General features: G+C 42.1%; 1 protein-coding gene across 11 annotated transcripts in view; it reads right to left on the reverse strand.

Moving 5' to 3' along the window:
• Positions 1-1,685: 1,685 nt before the first annotated feature.
• CHRNA7 (cholinergic receptor nicotinic alpha 7 subunit) overlaps positions 1,686-21,373 on the reverse strand; it is a 160,109-nt gene continuing 140,421 nt past the window's right edge. For all 11 annotated transcript variants that reach the window (XM_033919625.1, XM_033919619.1, XM_033919623.1 and 8 more), the window contains 3 exons: positions 14,393-14,479; positions 6,683-6,792; positions 1,686-2,504 (listed from right to left, as the gene is read on the reverse strand). In XM_033919625.1, coding sequence (XP_033775516.1) covers positions 1,986-2,504; positions 6,683-6,792; positions 14,393-14,479 — 716 coding nt within the window. In that variant the 3' untranslated portion in view covers positions 1,686-1,985. The remainder of the gene's footprint in view (positions 2,505-6,682; positions 6,793-14,392; positions 14,480-21,373) is intronic.

Genomic DNA, 21,373 nt, shown 5'->3' on the forward strand with positions numbered 1-21,373 from the left:
AAGGTGCGCTAGCGGTTTTAGCGCATGCAGGAAATTACCGTACGCTACGCTTCTAGAACTAACACCAGCTTAGTGCTGGCGTTAAGGTCTAGCGCACGCAGCAATGTAGTGTGCGCTATTCTGCACGTTAAAGCCCTAACGCGGCTTAGTAAAAGGAGCCCTTGATGTGTGCAGCCCTTGATGTGTGTAGTGTGCAGCCCTTGATGGAGACTGCCTCAGCTTTGTTGGATGGGCTGAGAACTTTTCAGCGGCCCCTCGTACAACTGGTGTGATTGACTTCTCAAACATGCAAAAGCCAATTAATTCTCTAGAAAAACAGAAAATAATTTTTTTATCATTTCCAGTGAAAGCAGGTGTATTTATTTATTTTAATACCTCAAAGTATCTCACGTATTCAAAATTACAAATAACATGCCTGCTTCAGACAATGAAACGACCTACAGGGATCAACCATAATGAAAAAAAGACACTCCCAACCCCCCCCCCCCAAAAAAAAAAAATCCCTCTGGAGAAATGTAAAAGTTTTGAACAATTTGCAAAAACTTTACAATTATCATTCTTGTTTTTTGTTTTTTGAAATTTGTGCTACATAATCCTAGTACTGCGGCACAGATGTGTGGTGAGTGATTAGAGCTACAGCCTCAGCACCCTGAGGTTGTGGGTTCAAACCCATGCTGCTCCTTGTGACACAGGGCAAGTCACTTAATCCCCCCATTGCCCCAGGTATGTTAGATAGATTGTGAGCCGACAGGGAAAAATGCTTGAGTACCTGAATAAATTCATGTAAACCATTCTGAGCTCCCTTGGGAGACTGGTATAGAAAATTGAATAAATAAATAGTGTCAAAAATTTCAGCCTCCGATAACCAAAATTGTTATTGTGACATCATAATGCCACCAATGTCTAAGAGCTAATCTTATCAGTGATGTCACAATGGCTTCATTGTCCTATACTTGGCTCACTTCTAGTACATTTTGATTTGTAGAGTGGTGCAGTGGTTAAAGCTACAGTCTCAGCACCCTGAGGTTGTGGGTTCAAACCCATGCTGCTCCTTGAGACCTGGGCAACTCACCTCCCATTGCCCCAGGTATGTTAGATAGTGTGTGCACCCACTGGGACAGATAGGGAAAAATGCTTGAATACCTGAATAACCACTTAGGCTAAAAGTGGTATACATAAAAAAATAATTAATAATGTTTATGTCCTTAATATGGGTGCAGCACAGGAATGGTTTTGTATTCGTTTTAAAACTTGGCAAAATTTCATCTCTCCTGTCCCTACCTCCAATTTTGCCCTTTTTTTCTGGCCCTGAAATCTTCTAACTGGAGAATGAAATAAAAGCAAAGTTCAGGAGTATCACCAGACATAATAACTGTACCCCAAGCAGCTGGGAACAAGGGTCCTTTTATGATGATGTAGCTGGCCTAGGATGGAGAAGTCTGCCCAGCCTGGGAGGGAGGAGCCAGCCTCTGGGGATGCTGCCAGCCTACTGCTCACCTTTGTTCTAACTCCATTAATGTCATGACATCTCTTCAGCTTGATATCCTGGGCCATCGTGCCTGGCCCTCACATTGCCATTAGCAGTAATGATATACAAGTTATTTAAATAAAAACCAAATTAAAATGATTACTATCACTTTTCTATTCCACCCCACCCCTCAATTAGTTAAATCATCTTCAGAATATCAGTTCACACTGCCCATGTTTTTATTGCAGGACTCTTTGGACCATGTAGCTTAAGATACTTATCCATAGTTAAATATGCTATGTGAGCTTGTACAACTAACTTTCTCAACATAGTAATTTACATAGTCATTCCTTGGCTTGTTGATGAATGACCTTGAGTAAGAGTTTATTAATGAAACCAGGCATGTAAAAAGTCATATCACCATATCAGGCATGTAAAAAGTCATATCACCATGACTATGTATGTATCACACAACATACCTTAGTGGGTCACTGATACTGTAGATTGCAATTTTAACTTAAGCAAAATCTTTAGATACGGCTTCAACAAAGTTTGGTGCCGACATTAAAATTCCGATAGTACATATGATAGTAAAGACCGAAAAGGCCATTAAGCACAAGCGGTCAACCACAGAAGCTGCAAATTTCCACTCATTGCAAAGCGCTTCTTCTTCATCTTGGTCCCTGAACCGATTAGCAATGTATCGAACCTCTTCCAATATTTTGGCCAAATCGGGATCACCCTCGGAATGGTGCACATTATGGAGCAGAGTGTCTTCATCCGATGGAGAACAGGTCATCCTGCCACAGATCACCCCAGAGTCTGTGGTGGGAGTGCTTTGCACCCCCTCTAGACCTCTAAAACCAATATAAAGCATATTTCCATTACTAGACTGCTGGCCATTTACAGTGTTCAGTTCCACACTGGACAAGCTGCAACGACGCTGCTTATGCTGGCAGGCAGGGCGCACTTTATACTCTCCTGGTCTCTTCATCCTCAGGAACCAGGCACACCAATTCAACAAGATAATTCTTGTCTAGAAATCAAAAGCATGTTAATTAGAGCAGCATCACACATCAGGATCGAACTGAAGAGTTTATAGATCCAGGGACAACTGTGCATGAAGAAAAACCCAGTTTTTCATCTAGAATGTACACACCTTTAGAATATATTTTATGAGTCTTTCTTCAAGGCTTAGTGTGGATCATAATTCACAAGAAACAAAAGAGAAAAATTCACTGTGCTTAGTAATCTCACAACTCAAAAGCCCAGTGAATTATGAGAGTGGTTTCAAAAGTTTGGTAAAAAAAAAAAAAAAAGCAAGTTAAACAACGTGGCCTCCATCAAGGGCTACACATTTAGTCCAGCGAGTTTCCAGTTTTTTCACATCGTAGGAAAAATAATTTATGTAAAAAATGGAAACTCGTTGGACCGAGTGTATAGCCCTCAATGGAGACTACATCGTTTAACTTGCTTTTTTACCAAATTTTCAAGCCACCCTTTTATATATATATATATATATATATATACACTTATCAAACTCCACTATCTGTTTTTATTAAAAAAAAACAATAAGGAGAAAAAGAGCGATATACTTGAAATGTCCCAAATTCTAGGACTCAGAAGTTAAAGCTCCACCGGGCTAGTATCAATCATGGGTCAAAAAAATCACCACAATGGGCCCATTTAAAAAAAAAAAAGTTTAACATTTCATAGATGATCCAAACTACTGAAACAATTTTGCAGGAATAAAAAGATAGCACTTATCTGTAACAGGCAATTCCAACAGGAACCCATTTCACTCACAGCTTCATCAGAGAATCCACTATGCCTGCATCTGTGTTATGCTGATTCAGTATGAAACTCACTTATATCCATGATTGGTTATTTATTACAACTACATGTCACACTAACCTTAAATGTGTAGGCATCAATATTCAGTGAGACTTTTAAGGGTAGGAGTGACTTCTACCTGGTTAAGTCTCGCTAGGGTTGCCAGAATTTCCTTTCAGAAAATCCAGATCCCTAGCCCCACCCACAGGCCCGTCTAGTTATGCCCACCCTGCCCTAGCCCTGCCCCCAAGTCCTCCCTAGCCCTACCCCCTGCTGCCTGCTCTTGTTGGGCTGCCCAACACAGCTTTTCAAAGCCCAGCAAAGTGCCGGATTATGAAAAGCTGTCCCGACCCCTGGACATGTCCGTGGAAATCTGGACGTCTGGTATCCCTAAGTCTCGGACACTGGATCCATACCCAGATCCAGACTGCCCATCTTGGCACTATCTGGATAACCAGGGCAGTCCAGCCGTAGAACTAGGATGGCATTGGCATTTACCCAGTTAGAGGCAATGATCAGTCCACTAACTGGGTAACGGATCAGCAATAAGGCTCAGGAGATCTGTAAAGATTTTGGCATAGTGTCAATGCTGGGGGGATGTTGCTGCTCTGATGCACAAGAGAGCCTTCCTCCACTTCCTTTCTCACTGCCAGGCCTGCCACTGCTGCCTCCTTCCTGGGAGATTAAAAATGCATCGGCACTGGACAGGCCTTTAAGCATAGACCCAAGCTGAAGCCCTGCTTTGGCCTACCTCCGAGGCAGATTTCCTGTCAGAGAAGGACAGGACCAAGCAGTGTTTCTGCACAGGTCTCTGCTTACAGGGTCTGTGCAAAACCGATGCTTCTTTAATTTTACATTATACAGTAACACAATCTATACACTCCACAAGGGTCCTCAATCAATACAGTAGTGTAGTCTTTAATTTTATAGCCAGTCCCAGAAGAGGTAGGGGAGGCAGTTGCAGATGTGGCAGAGAAGAAGAAGGGGGAGATGCTGGCAGAGGTAGCAGGGAAGGGGAGAAGAGAAGCTGGCAAACTCAAAGGGGATGTTGGAGAGAAAGGGGACATTCTGGCCACTGGAGAGGAGAGAGGGGAAAGTAGCATGCTGGCCTCCTGCAGGGGAGAGGATAGAGCAGAGGAGAGGAGATGCTAGACCACAAATGAGGAGGCAGTACGGCTGAAGGTTCATTTAGACTAGTGTCTAATACCATAGGGCTGGTCATGTTAACTGGATTTATCTGAGTTTTTTTATACAACCATAGGTTAAACATGGATGGTCAAGGAAAAAATGTCTAACAATGGCTCCACAGAGCTTTCACCTTCAAGAAATCACACTTTTATTCAAATGCTTTATACGTTCATGTGTGTCCAATATATTCTTTTTCTAAACACCTAGCTAAATCAGAGATAAGCGTATCATAATTACAGAAGGTCAAATTATAGGACCTCTTATAATTTATATATTATTACAGGTCCACATCCTGTAAGCATGTTTTAATCATATATGCCTGTCCCACCTCCCCTTCCTAATATTGTTACTTCTTATGAGTCATACAAATGTGTATCTATTCTAAAGAGTGATGTGACAAAAGAGTTAACAATATTTCAACTCTTGTGTCATTTAAAAAGTTATAAAGTAATGACAAATACTGCTGATTCTAACTCTTTCAAAGCTAGAAGAAAGGCAACACTTACCGGTATCTTGTGTGATCTATTCTAACCCATTAACTGGCGCTGGTTAGAGGTAATAAACTCCCGATGCCCTCCCAAAGAATGGGCATTTCAATCTGATAACAGATCTTCTTCCGGGGATATTAACCAGCGTTGCCCCTCAAAAGGCTGAAATATTTTCACTCAAATAATACGACAAACGTCATTTAGTCTGTTAGAACAGCTGTTAGAGCAATCCCTTATTTTAACCTAAAGCGCCTGCCGAGGGCTGCAAAAATACGTATTACTCAAAGGGCAAGGCCCGTTTTCTCTCTCTATTTCTTTGAGGATTTATCGGAGTGACAGGTGTGGCTACCTAGATAAGTCATTTTAAATATCAACCTACTAATTTGTTATAATTAGGTGCCAGACTGGAGGCTGGTATCACTTTATGTGTCTCACTTTTTCTAGAACAGACATTACAAACTCCTGCCTAATAGGAGTCCAGAAAGCAACTTTGTAATTCTAAACATAAATTAATATAAAGCTAAAAATTCCTCTCAGACCTTTCTGCAGCTTTGAAGAGCATTGAAAGCAAGGGCTACAGTGGAAATAAGAGGTCATCTACAGCAGACGCTAATGAGTGCAATGCTTGATAGCACACATTTGGTGCCAACTACGAAACTGCAAGCCCAGCATGTTCCATCAGGACTACAATATCAGTCCTCAAGGTGTGGCTAACTCCCATAGATGCACAATCGTGGAGGTACAGGATCTTTGAGATATTTTGATTTCTTTACCTTGGAGTTTTCATTTGTTCCCCCTTTGAGACCTTTGATTTAATGTGGGCTAACAACTGCACAGCAATGAAAGGAAAGGAATGCATAGTGTCAATAACCTCTTCTTTCTCCAAATTAAAAATAATTGTATTGTAGCCCAGAGAGTGTTCAATGTGTGGTATTGCTGAACATTTCAGGCATGGAGATCTTCCTGCTTATTCTAATGAGTCCGGTTATCTGTGCCATATAGCAGGCCTGCACAACTTTGGCCCTCGCCAGGCCAGGTTTTCAGAATTTCCCAAATGAATATGCATGAGATCAATATGCATACAATGGAAGCAGTGCAAATACACTGGGGAAATCCTGGAAACCCGACTGGATTCGGCCCTCGAGGACCGGAGTTGTGCAGGCCTGCCATATAGGTGGGTTCTAGGCACACATATAATAGTACCAGTGGCATAGTAAAGGGGGCAGGGGGGTGGTCCGCTCTGGGCACCATGTTGGGGGGGGGCGGTAGCACCCCTCCGCCTCTCCACCCCCTCCCCCTAACAATTTCCACTCCTCCCCTCATTCGTGCGCACCCCATTCCCTTCCCCCATTCCTCTAGATGTTCACCACTGTGAGGAACAACTTCAATGTGCTCCGCACGACCGCGTCATCTCTCCCACTGATGTCACTTCCAGGTGCCGCGCAAAGGAAGTGACGTCGGAGGGAGAGCCAATGGGGTCACGAGGAGCACGTTGAAGTTCTTGTTGCTCGCGGCGGTGAACATCTAGAGGTACGATGAAAGGGAAGGGAGCGCGTGTCAGGGGGAATCAGGGAAGGAGCAGGGGGTGGACAAGGGCACCTCTTATCCTCGCTACGCCTCTGAATAGCACAAGCTTGCTATGATTATCTTTTACATTCAGTTGCAAATGAATAAAATCAATTGGCTAAAAGCAAGTAAAACTTACCCACTTTGGCATTTTACCCCCATCTGGGTCATGGTGGTGATACTGCAACACGATAACTGTCACAACAACTGAAAGACCAACAATGATCATGGTACTGGCAAAATACTGGGCTGCAAGTCAAGAGAGAACACCTTTTTAAAGCATGTTTAATTCTATTGCACTATTAGTATATCTTCAATCATCGTATTTTGTAGCAATTGTTGGGGGAAAAAAGTACTTCATCCTTCCTATCAGCTTGCTCTTGTACTATGGTATGCTTTAGAGAAGAGTTTCTCAACTCGGTCCTGGAGAACCCCCTTGCCAGTCAGATTTGCAGGATATCCACATTGAATTTTGCTTGGACTTGATTTGCATACATTGCCTCTATTATATGCAAATTTCTTTCATGCATATTCATTGTGGACATCTGGAAAACCTGACTGGCAAGGGGTGTTTTCCAGGACAGAGTTGAGAAACACTGCTTTAGAGCAAGGAGGATGTTAGTTTTGTATTGTTGAACAGTTGGCCATTTCTGATCAGATGACTAGTTTCAAAGACTTTGCATAAACTTACTGTCTCGTAATATTATAAGTGTGATGCAGTAATAAATATTCATTATGATCCTGACTCTATAAATGGCTCTTAGAAGGCGCTGAGGAACACGGTGCATAGTGCTTGTCAATTTTCGGTTAGGCGCTGTTTATGAAATCAAGTCTAGTGGCAGAGGATAAGTCCCACCAGCTACCATGGCAGCCTTTAGCGCAGTCTCTCATGGTGTAGCTGAGGTGGTCCCAGCAGGTGGGTAAATAGCTGAGCACGGGGGGAGATGCCAGATCTCAGCGTGTGGAAGGGAGGGTTCAGCTGCTGATGGCCCCTACCAGTGGGTGGCTTTGGGCATTTTATGGGCCTCGCACAATGGCAGCTATGCCCCTGATTCTATAATGGAATCTAGATAGAAATAAATTTGTATATGAGTATTTATTTTATTTTAAACATTTATAGATTGCTTAAGTCTAAGTGGTTTACATAAGAATATACATAATGTTAAAACAGACAACATATAGCCCAAATTATTATTATACATGATGTTATAAAGTTATATTATATTATTGGGGCAGGACTGTAGCAGAGAGAATGTGCCGCTGAGAACGAAGGCAGCTGCAGGGATCGCTATAGCACCAGCGATCCTGCAGGCTGCCTTATTAGCTCCTTAATTTAAGAGCGGGGAAGCTGGGGGAACATGCAGGCCTTTCCAAAAAGCTTTCGACAAGGTACCCCATGAGCACCTACTAAGGAAACTGTGGAGCCATGGGGTGGAAGGGGACGTGCGCAGATGGATCAAAAATTGGCTGGCAGACAGGAAACAGAGGGTAGGAGTAAAGGGACACTACTCTGACTGGAAAGGGGACACGAGTGGTGTCCCACAGGGGTCAGTACTGGGACCGCTGCTGTTCAATGTATTCATTAATGACCTGGAAACAGGGACGAAGTGCGAAGTTATAAAATTGGCGGACGACACAAAACTCTCCAGTTGGGTTAGAACTGTTGAGGAATGTAAAGAACTACAAAGAGACCTGAACAAACTGAGTGAGTGGGCAAAAAAATGGCAGATGAGCTTCAATGTAGAGAAATGTAAAGTCTTGCATATAGGGAAAGGGAACCCGATGTATAGCTATACGATGGGAGGGATGGTACTGTGGGAAGGCAACCTAGAAAAGGACTTGGGGGTATTGGTGGATATAACAATGAAGCCAGTGGCACAATGCGCAGCGGCCTCAAAGAAGGCGATCAGAATGTTGGGTATTATCAGAAAAGGTATCACGACCAGAACGAAGGAAGTTATCCTGCCACTGTATCGGGCGATGGTGCACCCTCACCTGGAGTACCGCGTTCATATTAGTCGCTGTACCTTAGGAAGGATATGGCGATACTCGAGAGGGTCCAGAGAAGAGCAACAAGGATGATAAAAGGCATGAAAAACCTTTCATATGCTGAAAGGCTAGAGAAGCTGGGGCTCTTTTCCCTGGAAAAGAGGAGACTTAGAGGGGACATGATAGAGACTTGTAAGATCATGAAAGGCATAGAGAAGGTGGAGAGGGATAGATTCTTCAGACTAGCGGGGACAACAAAAACAAGAGGGCATTCAGAAAAATTGAAAGGAGACAGATTCAGAACAAATGCTAGGAAGTTCTTCTTCACTCAGAGGATGGTAGACACCTGGAATGCATTTCCAGATGAGGTGATAGGACAGAGTACGATATTGGGTTTCAAAAAGGGATTGGATGATTTCCTGAAGGAGAAGGGGACTGAAGGGGATAGAGGGTTACTATACAGGATATTAAATGATTAGGTAATAAAAGATTTGGCTCCCAGTTCACTCCAGAGTCCTCTTTAAATGTGCCTGTTTAGCTTTCAAGATCCTACATGGCATCCTTCCTCCCGTTATCCCACTCTTCTGGAACTCCTCTAACCCTAATTCCACTAGATCCTCCCAAAAACTGAAACTATCATTCCCCTCTGCAAAAGGTATATCCCGCGTAGGAAAACTAGGAACATCCCTCCCCTTTAGAACCACAGAACTCTGGAACAACCTCACATCCCCGCTCAGAATTTCAAGCTCCCTCCAATCCTTCCGCAAACACCTGAAAACTTGGCTCTTTTCAAAAATCTAACACTTCCCGCTCTTTGGTACCCTGTCCCTCTTTATCTTCCTAGCTCCTTTCCTATAACCCTTCATTGTAGCTCCTTTTCAACCTAACCCTGTAAACCGTGCCGAGCTCTGTGGAGATGGTGCGGTATACAAACCTAAGGTTTAGTTTAGTTTTAGTTTAGTAAAGGATCATTTACAGGTCATGGACCTGGGGGGCCACCGTGGGAGCAGACTGCTGGGCACGATGGACCCTGGTCTGACCCGGCAGAGGCAATGCTTATGTTCTTATGTTTCCAACTGACCCTCCCCCCTCAAGTAGGAGCGGCAGTAGACTGCCAGCAAGAGGCAGCTCTGCCGCTCCTGCTTTAGGAAGGCACAGGGGGAAAGGTTGGTCATTGAATCGGGAGGCCAATTTTTTTAAAAATTGAATCGATTCGAATTGATTCACCTTATTCGAATCGGTGAATCAATTCAAATTGTGAATCGGACAGCACTAGTAGGAACCTATTATATGCAGGTATGTTGCATTTATAAACTAGGTGAGTATCTGAAAAATGTTTAAGCTGTCTTGTTATAATATTACCCCTCACATGTCACTATTAAGTAATTGCTGAGGCTCTCTGCTCCCCTGTAAATTCCCCAACTCCAAAGTGTAGGGTTGCTAACTCACCCCTGATCAGCTGAAAAGGGTAATCCAATCCTGGCTTTGTCCCACTCCATCTGTAGTTTGCATTTTTCCATTGATTTCATTAAGAAAATTAGAATTATAAATCTGTGCATGTAATGGGTTCAAAATTAAAATTGGATCAGCTTGTTCCCAGCTTGCCCTGGGAATGAAATGACGGCCTGACTGAGGAGCAGAAGCCAGGATTAGGAATTAGGCGTAGAACTCGGTTGTGCATTATTTAGTTTTGATTGGGGTACTCTATGGATGATAAAGCTCACTTGGGTTCTTCTCTAGAGTCCAGATATAAAGACTCCTAAGGCTTTATTGTTCCCACCTTTTAGTATCTCTCAAAGATTTTTAAAGTTAAACTCAATAAACCCTCAACCCTAGGCACAATGAAATCAAAATTCAAAGGATTTTTGCTCCTAAATTTGGGACCCTTTTATTAAACTGCATTAAGTGCTAACGTGTACTTAACATGGGGAAAAAAGACTTACTGGAAAATACATACATCCAAGCATTTTGTGGTAGGATGCCATTTAACAATAGTTTCCCTGCCAGTGCGTGTGCTAAAAAATAAGAAACAATACGCTTACATGAAAAACTGTAATGAAATCAAGGAAAACTGTCAAATAATTTTTAGTTCATATTCTTGTATATAGGAAGGTTGTGCTCAGAGACATGGAGGAAAAAGGGGAGCTAAATCCCCCCAAAACCTCACCACCCAATCATTGCAATACTTCTACTTCACAAGTTAATACTGTTGTTCAATGCATCAAAATTAAATAGCACTTATCTTATTGAATAAAGTTCTTTGGCCAAAGAACTTTATTCAATAAGATAAGTGCTATTTATTTTTATGTGAAATCTGTTTTTATTAACAAGAAAAAGGACAACAAGGGCAATATGACAGGCAACAAAAACACTATTTTACAAGTAGATATACCCGCCAAAGAGGATTGTAATCTTATATCCTCCAAGGCCACAAGAAGAGCCCCCCTTCCCCCGCCACCCCCATCGAACCCCCACACACCCCAACCCCTCCCAGCCCCAACCCCCAAATCAAACAGCACATAAGGAACAAAGTTCAGACAGGTGGGTTTGAAAACAACTGAAGCCCATTCAAGATGCGACTATAACTTCTCGGAGGCAAAATGTCCAAATAAGGAGCCCAAATATTGATAGTCTCTACTTCTGCGGCGAGAGGAGGAAGCCAACCGGGCCTCCCATCCCATCAGTTCATGCAGTTTATTTCTCCAATACTTAAAGGAGGAGGTACATCAGCCATCCAGTAATTTAAAATACATTTTTTCCCCAGAATATAACATTTGCTCAAAAACAGTTTTTCAGCTGAGGTATATACAGAAAACATAGAGAAGTGGGCAAACAGCATATGAAGTGCGGAAAGAGGAACAGGGACATGTAACAGGCCCTGCAGAAAAGAGGCCAAAGCCCCCCCAAAACCATGTATACCTTCACAAAGCCAAAGGCCATGAATATAAGAATTCACTTCAGTTAGGAAATAGTACAAAGTTGGGTGTCCACACAGCCCAGATGGAAGGCTTGGCTTTGAGAAGTATATGCTCCTAATAGTGTTCTAAAGTTGCATTCCCGAAGCTCAGCATTATGTACCAAAACTGGGATATGTTTAAGAGCTCTGAGCAAAAGTTCCATCCCAAGGGCCTTTCCCAGATCCCGCTGCCAAGCCTCCAATATAGAAGAAAAATCCCGGGAGGGACCAAGGACATCAAGCTGCTTATACAAAAAGGAAACGGAAACTCTGGATCCCGGATCTGCCTCCCCCTCCAAAAAGGTATGAAAACGGATCCCAAAATCCAAAGATAAAGAACCCCCAGGCAAAGATCCCACGTAATGGAGCAATTGACAATGAGCGTAAGCAAGCCCAAGGAGGGGGATGCCACGCTGCTGCAACTCATCACAGGACAGAAGCCTCCCATCGTCCCGCAAAACATGGAAAAGACACTCAACGCCCCCAGCCCACCACCTACCAAAAACCGAAGGGACCAACCCCGGGAGAAAGGAGAGATTCCCCATCAGAAGCAATAAAACACTAACATGAGGATCCTGACGCCACAGCGAAAGCAACCGCCGCCACACCACCCAAAGCGGTTGAAACAGAACGCTACCTTTACTAGGATGAGGGACCGCCTCCAGCTGAGCATGAAGTAGAGAGAGGAGGTAAACAGGATAAAAATAATCTCATTCCAAAGAGGTGTCAGTTTATAGAGTAGTACCCAAAATCCAGTCCCGAATGTGTCACAAAAGACAGGCCTGATTATAGAGAGCAATATTCGGTACCCCGAAGCCTCCTGGATCCCAGGAGCCCAACATTAACTGCCACCATAGTTTAGGCTTCTTGCCTCCCCAACAAAACTTAGATAACAAAAAGAATGCCTGTACGTCCTTCTGCAAGAGACATAAGGGAAGTGTCTGGAGAACATACAACCACTTTGGGAACAAAACCATCCAAAAGAGGTGCACCCTCCCCATCAGCAAAAGCAGCAACTCAAGCCAGGTAGCCAAAACAGAAGCAAGTGCTATTTATTTTTGATGCAGTATTAACTTGTGAAGGTGAAGTACTGCAATGATTGGGTGGTGAGGTTTTGGGGGGACTTTGTTCCCCTTTTTCCTCCATATCTCTGAGCACAACCTTCCTATATACAAGAATATGAACTAAAAATTATTTGAAAGTTTTCCTTGATTTCATTACAGTTTTTCATGTAAGTATGTTGTTTATTATTTTTTGGATTAAATCTTTCACGTTTTCCTTTTTGGATTGTGTTTCCTCCTTTTTTGTTTTTGACTTAGTGTGTGTGCTAAGTCAAATATCTATTTTTTTTGTTTTATATTTTTTTGCTGGGGGACATATCACGGGCAGAGAATGAGTGTGGAAGCATTAATGAGTTAGCACAGTGGTTCCCAACCGTGTCCTGCAGAACCACCAGCCAGTCGAGTTTTCGAGATACCCAGGGCAGGATTAATTCATTGAGGGCCCCTAGGCACACAAGTACACTGGGCCCCCTGCCCCACCTCACCATGCGCCCAGGCGGAAACAGGAAGCTGCGTCAGAGGGAAGCTTTGGGCAAGCAGTACCGCTTGCACAATTACAGTTCCCGTTGCCTTTCTTACCCACGTTGCTTGCTTGTCTTACTTTCCGTCGATGGGGGGGCTGCGTTGCCAATTGGGGTGGGGCCTGCATTGCCGATCGGAGGGGGGGCCCGCATTGCCGATCGATGCTGGAGGGGCCCATCACCGTTTGGAAAAAACAATGTTGATGCCCTCCTTCTTCGGGCCCCCCTGACCATTTCGGGCCCTAGGCACGTGCCTACTTGGCCTATTGGTTAATCCTGCACTGGAGATACCCCTAATGGATATGCATGAAAGAGATCTGCATATAATGGCATGTCATGGCATCCTGTTTGTCTCTCTTGTCTGTTTAGACTGTAAGCTCTTTCAAGCGGGGACTGTCTTTGTGACTATGTACAATGCTGCATACATCTATTAGTGCTATATACATAATTCATAGTAGTAGTAATGGAAGTTACAGGCATGCAACTCTGTTCTATGCCGATCTAGACGCCTAACTTAATTTTTTTATTGGCCTAATCGGCGCTGATAATTAAAAATGCCATTAAAACTGAATTAGCTGGTAGGTGTCTAACTCGATAGATGCCTAACACTTTGAGATAGGTCTGTACACTAAGGTGCCAACCAGCTAGTAGATATGGTTTATTTGCATTCTGAGTGAATTTTGGGCAGATTTCGATCATGGTTTGACTTAGGTGTACTCTTTTAGGCCAATAAAACTCTAGCTTAAATGGCAGTGTGCCTAAGGATTCAATGCCTACCAGCATCTAAGACCACTTAGATGCCATTAAATGCAATTCTATAAACAGCGCCCAGCAGATGAATGACAATTGCGCTCAATGAAGCATAGTAGTTGGGCGCAGTTTATAGAATTAGAGCCTTCCTGTATGCAATCTAATTGAATAACATGCCAATTAGCACCAATGATTGGGTGCTGATAATCAATTTTAAGGTGCCGGGATCCATGTGTAAAATTTACATGTGGTTCCAAAAGCAGGATGTGGCCATGGGAGGGTCATGTGCAGATCAAGGACATTCCTACAATTTTTGCCTGCTGTTATAGAATAAGGGAAATCAATGCCAAATTTAGAGGCAAGAATTTATATCAGGGTTTAGTTGGCATAAATCCTCATACTTAAGCGCTATTCTACTGCAGGACGGCTTCCTCACCAGTTCAGTTTTACAATATATTAACCCCTCCCATACATAGAATAATGCACATGAATTGAAAGGTAAACTTTAATTTACTGCTGCAGCTGTGATCATTAATGTAAATATTTGCTTTGGAAGAAATCACTTATCTTACCTATTAATGGCACAGAGTCAGAAGTCGCTGGCATTATCTCTGCCACAAGTAGCATGAAGACAGTGAGAGACAATAAGACAGTTATCCCTAAGGAGTAAACAAAGTGATTCAGGTGAGTAGCATATTAGGACTGTTTCATATTATAGAATGAATCAGAACAGCAGAAAATACATTTGAGCTCTTTTTGTTCCTCCTACAATTCTAGAATCCAGAGAACAGATGTCATATTATTATCTCTGCTGTAGCTGCCTAGAAGCAAGATGTCACCGATAAACTTGCCAAAAGTTCAAATGAGTGCAATATTCAAATAGCTACAAAGTTCCTCTCAGGGATGTGCATTTATTTGAAAAAAAGAAATTGAAAACAACAAAACAGGGTTGCTTTGTTTTCAAATAAACTGACCCCCCCCCCCCCCATTCCCACGCACCATCTGAATTCTTTTTTACATTTTCTTTCCTTGAGCAAATGTACTTTCCTTGAAATAGGCTATGTTTCAAGATATTTTTCTTTGAATTATTATGTAGTACGTTTTATACATAATAAATAGAACAATAGTAGTAGTAGTAGTAGTTTTCCCTGGATTTTGGAAATATTTAACCCCTCCCCCCACACACACTTTTACAAAACTATAGCATGGTTTTTAGTGCTGGCCATGGCAGTAACAGCTCTGACACTCATAGAATTCCTATGAGCGTTGAAGCTATTACTGCTGCGGCCAACACTACAAACTGCACTATATTTTTGTAAAAGGGGGGAGGTGTTAATATTGTTATTTTGTTTTTTCCTTTGATAATGGGAAATATAAATTTCAGAAATGCAATTAAAAAAATGAAAACTTCTGCTTCATTGTACTGTCTGGACCCAGTAGGACGGGAGTGACTGGGAATTACTTCTTCCTCAATGTAAGCTGGGCAGCGACCCAGATCAGACTTGGCAAGGCAGGAGCAACTTGGAGATTATTCCTATCCCTTTCATTACTACTCAAGGGACTGGGAGGACTCAGAGCCGATGAACGAACGGGTCAGTGTTTTCATTTATTTGTTAAGTTGTTCATATTAATTTGTTATTTATTATGGGGGTGTGATATAGGCAGCCAGGAGAGGCACTTACCCACTTAAACCATGCTGAGCAAACCAGTCACCAATATCCACCAGCACTTAACTTGGTTGAAATTAGAAATGGCAATAATCTTTCCATCACTTTTGAACCACTGTTATATACCCCCTTCTCTCCTTTTACAAACTGTAGCACGGTTTATCGCACCGGTCGTGGTGATAACAGCTCCGACACTCATAGACTCCTCTGAGCACTGGAATTGTTACCACTGTGCTATGGTTTTGTAAAAGGGGGGGGAGATAGAAAGTTTAAATTTCCAATAATAATAAAAAAGCTTTGGATGGAATATGAATAGGATGTTAATGCTATTGTGAAAGGTTTTTGGTTTTTTTGAGTAGCATTCGTTTAGAAAAATTTAAAACTAAACTCAGTCAAGACCTTTCTTTTTAAAGACGCCTTTAGTCTTTAATCAATGCTATCTTTGATCATTCATTTTCTTTCGCAGAACCTCTCTAGTAAATCAAAACGCTTCTTTTGAAGTGAGCCCTATCCAAATGCATTTCCCTTTTCCACTTACCTCCTTTTATTTTTATTTTCTATCTTGATGTATTTAATAATTTTCCCTTCCCCTATTTCCCTTTCATTTCATGTACATCAGTGTGTAAATGTTCCCCTCCTTTTAGCCTTAGATATTAAGGGGCTCATAATTGAAAGAGAAAAACGACCAAAAACTGGCCTAAATCGGCACTTGGACGATCATCAGTCAAAAACGTCCAAGTGCCGATAATAAAACCAGGTTTTGGATGTATTTATAAACGACCTAGGCCTTCATAGTGCCACTGAATGACCATAGCTAAACAGGGCGTGTCAAGAGGAGTGTCGAGGGTGGGATTTGGGCGGGACATGGGCAGGCTTAGACTTAGTCGTACTGCATGTATAACCGAAAATTATACAGCACAGGATTGATGGAACTTGGACGTTGTGACTTAGACCATTTAAAACATGGTCTAAGTCACAAAAACCCACCTAAAGTGACCAGATAAGCACAGACCCCCACACACTACCCCAGTGATCACTGACCCCTCACCCCCATAAAAATATTAATCACAACTTGAAAATTGTGTTTCCAGAACATCATCACCTGGCAGCCTGGCATAGGAAAGCCTCATGCTGCACAGAGGTGTCTTAAGCCGTCATGGGGGTGGGTTAGGGACCCATGGAGAGGAAGACCCATGGCCATAAGCCCCTGTAATCACTGCATTGATATTGAAACATGTGCACTCTCTTATACACCCCTAAAACCCTTTTGTACTGGCATATAAATGGCTCCTGCAGCCATAAGGGCTATTGGGGTGGTAGATAAGTGGGTCTAGGGGATTCTAGAGGTACTGTGGGGTGCTCACCATGACCTATAAGGGAGCTGTAGTGAGATGAAGACATGGCATCCTTTTGGTGAAGTTCACAGCAGTGCCCTGTAAGGTACCCCACTATTTAGGTGTCATGTTTGGGTGTTCAGTCCATCACTTTGCAGACCCCCCTCCCACGTCTAACAGGGCTTGTTCTAAGTGTTTTTGACTTGGACAAAAAGTTGGAAGAAAATGTAGTATAATGATGAATGATTTAGCGACTTGGACGATCAGATCGACAGGATGTATACTTAGACGATTTTCGAAAACGAAAAAAAAATTTGGACGTATTTTCGAAAATGTGTCTTAGGCTCTTTTTAACTTTGGACGACTTGCGACATAGACGAAAATGGACTTTCGTCTATGCCCCTCCACATTACTTAAAAAAAAAATTATTTTGTTAACCGTTTAGATACCTGTTTGATAAATGGTATATCAAAAATAAAGGAAACTTGGAAACAGAGACTGCGGGGAGCATTCATTGTCGTCGGTCGCTGGAAGCAGTTTAATATGAAATTGGGACGAGCAATTCCATAAAAGAAAATTGCATGATAATTAAAAATACCCCTGAGGCAGGACAAGAGTCAAAACATTGGGAGTGTTGGATCTTTCATTTGAAATAAAGAAGTATTTGTCCCAGTTCTGCAGACGTTTACACTTCTTTGTGTTGTTGTGAAAGTTAGAAAATTATTCTACATGTATTTTTCAGCACAGTGTTTCCACAAAGGTTTGTTTTACCAGGACAGTGATGAATCTCACCCCTAAGTCAGTATATGTGATATTTGATCTCAGTCTCTCATAATTTACTGCTAATACTTGCCATAGTAATTGCATTATGCCAAAATTAGCTTTCTTTGGAGCTGATGATGTATAGGCAACTTATCAAAGTGTGCTTGAAAATTCCTATTCGAGTGCAACAGGCATATCATTCCTGAATCTTCGGGTAGTCAACATATTCATGTGAGAATTTGTGCAGAGAGCCTCATTAGAATTGTTTTGTTCCACCTCATATCTCTCTGGGCTGTGCTCCAATTTCTCAGTTTGTCTCTCTCCATGTGAGATGGTAGGTTGAGAAGGCGACGGCGAAAGCTAGAAGGTGCACAGGGAGAGGTATGGCTAGTAGGGGAAAGAATGTATTGATGCCCTGTATAATACTCTGGTGAGACTTCATTTAGAATATTATATACAGTTCTAGAGGCCGCACCTTCAAAAAGATTAAAAAAGGATGGAGTCGGTCCACAGGAAGGCTACTAAAATGGTGCGTGGTCTTCATCATATGGCATATGGAGACACACTTAAAGATCTGAATATGTATACTTTGGCGGAAAAGCGGGAGAGAGGAGATATGACAGAGAAGTTTAAATACCCACGTGTCATAAATGGAACAAGAGGGCAAAGGATGAAGTTAAGAGGTGATAGGCTCAGAAGTAATCTAGCACAATACCTTTTTACAGAAAGGGTGGTAGATGCATGGAATAAGCTCCCAGTAGAGGTAGGGTGGAGACAAAGACTGTGTCTGAATTCAAAAAATGTTGGACAGGCAGTGGGATCTCTTAGGGATAGGAGGAGATAGTGGATTCTGCAGATAGGCAGACTGGATGGGCCATTTGGCCTTTATCTGACGTCATGTTTCTATGTAGCCAGAATAAAGGTTAATAATCTAGTCTAGTATTACAACCAGAACGAAAGAAGTTATCCTGCCATTGTATTGGGCAATGGTGCGTCTGCATCTGGAGTACTGCATCCAATATTGGTCGCCGTACCTTAAGAAGGACATGGCGTTACTCGAGAGGGTTCAGAGGAGAGCGATGCGTCTGATAAAGGGGATGGAAAACCTTTCATACGCTGAGAGATTGGAGAAACTGGGTCTCTTTTCCCTGGAGAAGAGGAGACTTGGAGGGGATATGATAGAGACTTACAAGATCATGAAGGGCATAGAGAGAGTAGAGAGGGACAGATTCTTCAAACTTTTGAATAATAAAAGAACAAGAGGGCATTCCGAAAAGTTGAAAGGGGACAGATTCAAAACGAATGCTAGGAAGTTCTTCTTTACCCAACGTGTGGTGGACACCTGGAATGCGCTTCCAGAGAGCGTAATAGGGCAGAGTACGGTACTGGGGTTCAAGAAAGGATCGGACAATTTCCTGCTGGAAAAGGGGATAGAGGGGTATAGATAGAGGATTACTGCACAGGTCCTGGACCTGTTGGGCCGCCGCGTGAGCGGACTGCTGGGTACGATGGATCTCAGGTCTGATCCAGCAGAGGCATTGCTTATGTTCTTATGTCATTCTCTCTACATACATGAAGCTACTAAGTACTGTAGTAGATTTAAAACAAACCAGAGAAAATATTTCTTCACACAACATGTAATTAAATTATGGAATTTGTTGTTGGAGAATGTGGTGAAATCAGTTAGCTTAGCAGGGTTTAAAAAAACTTGGATACTTTCCTAAAAGAGAAGCCCATAGGCCATTGTTGAAATCCACTGCTTATTCTTATTATAGCAGTATAAAATCTGTTTACTACTTGGGATCTAGCTAGGTACTTGTGACCTGGGTTGGCCACTGATGGAAACAGGATACTGGGCTTGATGGACCTTCGGTCTGTCCCAGTACGGCAATTCTTATGTTCTTATACTATCTCCACAAGTTGTTTCTTCTATATTTTAACAACAGTGATACTTCGCACCATACGTGCTGAAAAATATAGCAGTGTAAAATTATATGTAGTGCTCAGTCACCAACCAATTAGTGTCATAAAAATGCCAGCAATGGCTGTATAAAAGGGACCATCATAGCACGTCACAGTCCCTTTTGCCGCCCTCCTGTTACTCTTACTTTAGAAAAGATAAATCAAATAAGTAAAAAATACTTATCTGAAAGCAGTATAGACTTGCTGAAGGCGGAACGCCAACAACCATGCTGGACGAATTAAATAATCCAAACCAAGTGTTGTGCCTTGTGTAACCCCGCATTCTGGCCAGTAGATTATAGAATGCGGGGTTACACAAGGCACAGCACTTGGTTTGGATTATTTAATTCGTCCAGCATGGTCGTTGGCGTTCCGCCTCCAGCAAGTCTATACTGCTTTCAGATAAGTATTTTTTACTTATTTGATTTATCTTTTCTAAAGTAAGAGTAAAATGAGGGCGACAAAAGAGACTGTGATGTGCTATGATGGTCCCTTTTATACAGCCATTGCTGGCATTTTTATGACACTAATTGGTTGGTGACTGAGCACTACATATTTTTCAGCACATATGGTGCGAAGTATCACTGTTATTAAAATATAGAAGAAACAACTTGTGGAGTTATTGTTTTCAGTTTGATTTCTAACACAAAGTCTTTATTATTGCTCCTGAATTTGTTTACTTATACTATCTCCACTTATGAGTACTAATTTCAGTGTTACTCCTTCTTCATGGGTTCAAACATTTACCTGAGCAGATCCACTTTTGTGTAATTTTAGCTAGATGGCAAAAAAATTTCCAAATATTTCACTTTAGTAATTTTATCATGGGGGACTGTTTTCCAGGCATTTCAATAGTATCAGTTGTCATTGGCAACTATCTTGATGGATCATTCTAACCTAGATCTTGAAAAGAAATAAACAAATTACCCATGCAAGAATTCTCCCATGCCGTTCCCTGAGTGTTTACAACCTTAAGTTCCCTTTTACTAAGCCACAGCAAAATCTGCAGTCACCATGGCTTAACGTGGGATTTTGCCATTCAGCACTTGCAAATTTAATGAGGCAACCATTGGGGGTGTTTCCAGCATTGCCGTGTTTAATTTGCAAATATTGCATAATACTGTGCTTGGAGTTAATGCTGGATATGATACAGAGGTTGGATCACACTGAGGGGCGTTTTTGATAGGATGTCTAAGTCTGACTTTGGACGTTTCCTGAAAAATGTCCAAATATTGGTGGAGAAAACAACTATTTTCAAACCCACAAGATGTCCATCTTATTTTATTTTATTTTTTCCAAAAATGACCTACTTAAACATTTTGGTCCATAGGACATCTAACTTTTTGGGCCATTTTTGAAAATAAAATGTCCAAATTAAATTTTTGAAAACCAAGCTATAGGGAGGTAGGCAAAGTCGCCATATATACTACACTGGCCACACAGGCATGCCACTGAAGCATAAAAGTTGCCAGGTACACATGTTTATGTTTATTTAAGATTTGATATACTGCTCCTGCATTTTACTGACCTAAGCGGTTTACAATGTATCAAACTAAAATGAAATTAAGTACTTGAAAAAAACGACCCTATCTGTCAGAATCTAGCTAAAGTAACCCCCATACATTATATGGTAAGCTCTCCAAAACTCCCCCAAAACCTTTTGTACCCACCTGTTTACCACACCAACAACCCTTATACCTGCAAGTGTCACTTATATGTAGGTACAGTGGGTTTTGGTGAGCTCACACTTTCCCCCCTAAGTGAACTATTTAGGGTGGCATTTGGGCCTTGGTCCCCTTCTCTGGAGTCCACTGAACTGACCACCAGG

Source organism: Geotrypetes seraphini, chromosome 14 (assembly GCF_902459505.1).
Source record: "Geotrypetes seraphini chromosome 14, aGeoSer1.1, whole genome shotgun sequence".
In the NCBI taxonomy this organism is placed as follows: domain Eukaryota; kingdom Metazoa; phylum Chordata; class Amphibia; order Gymnophiona; family Dermophiidae; genus Geotrypetes; species Geotrypetes seraphini.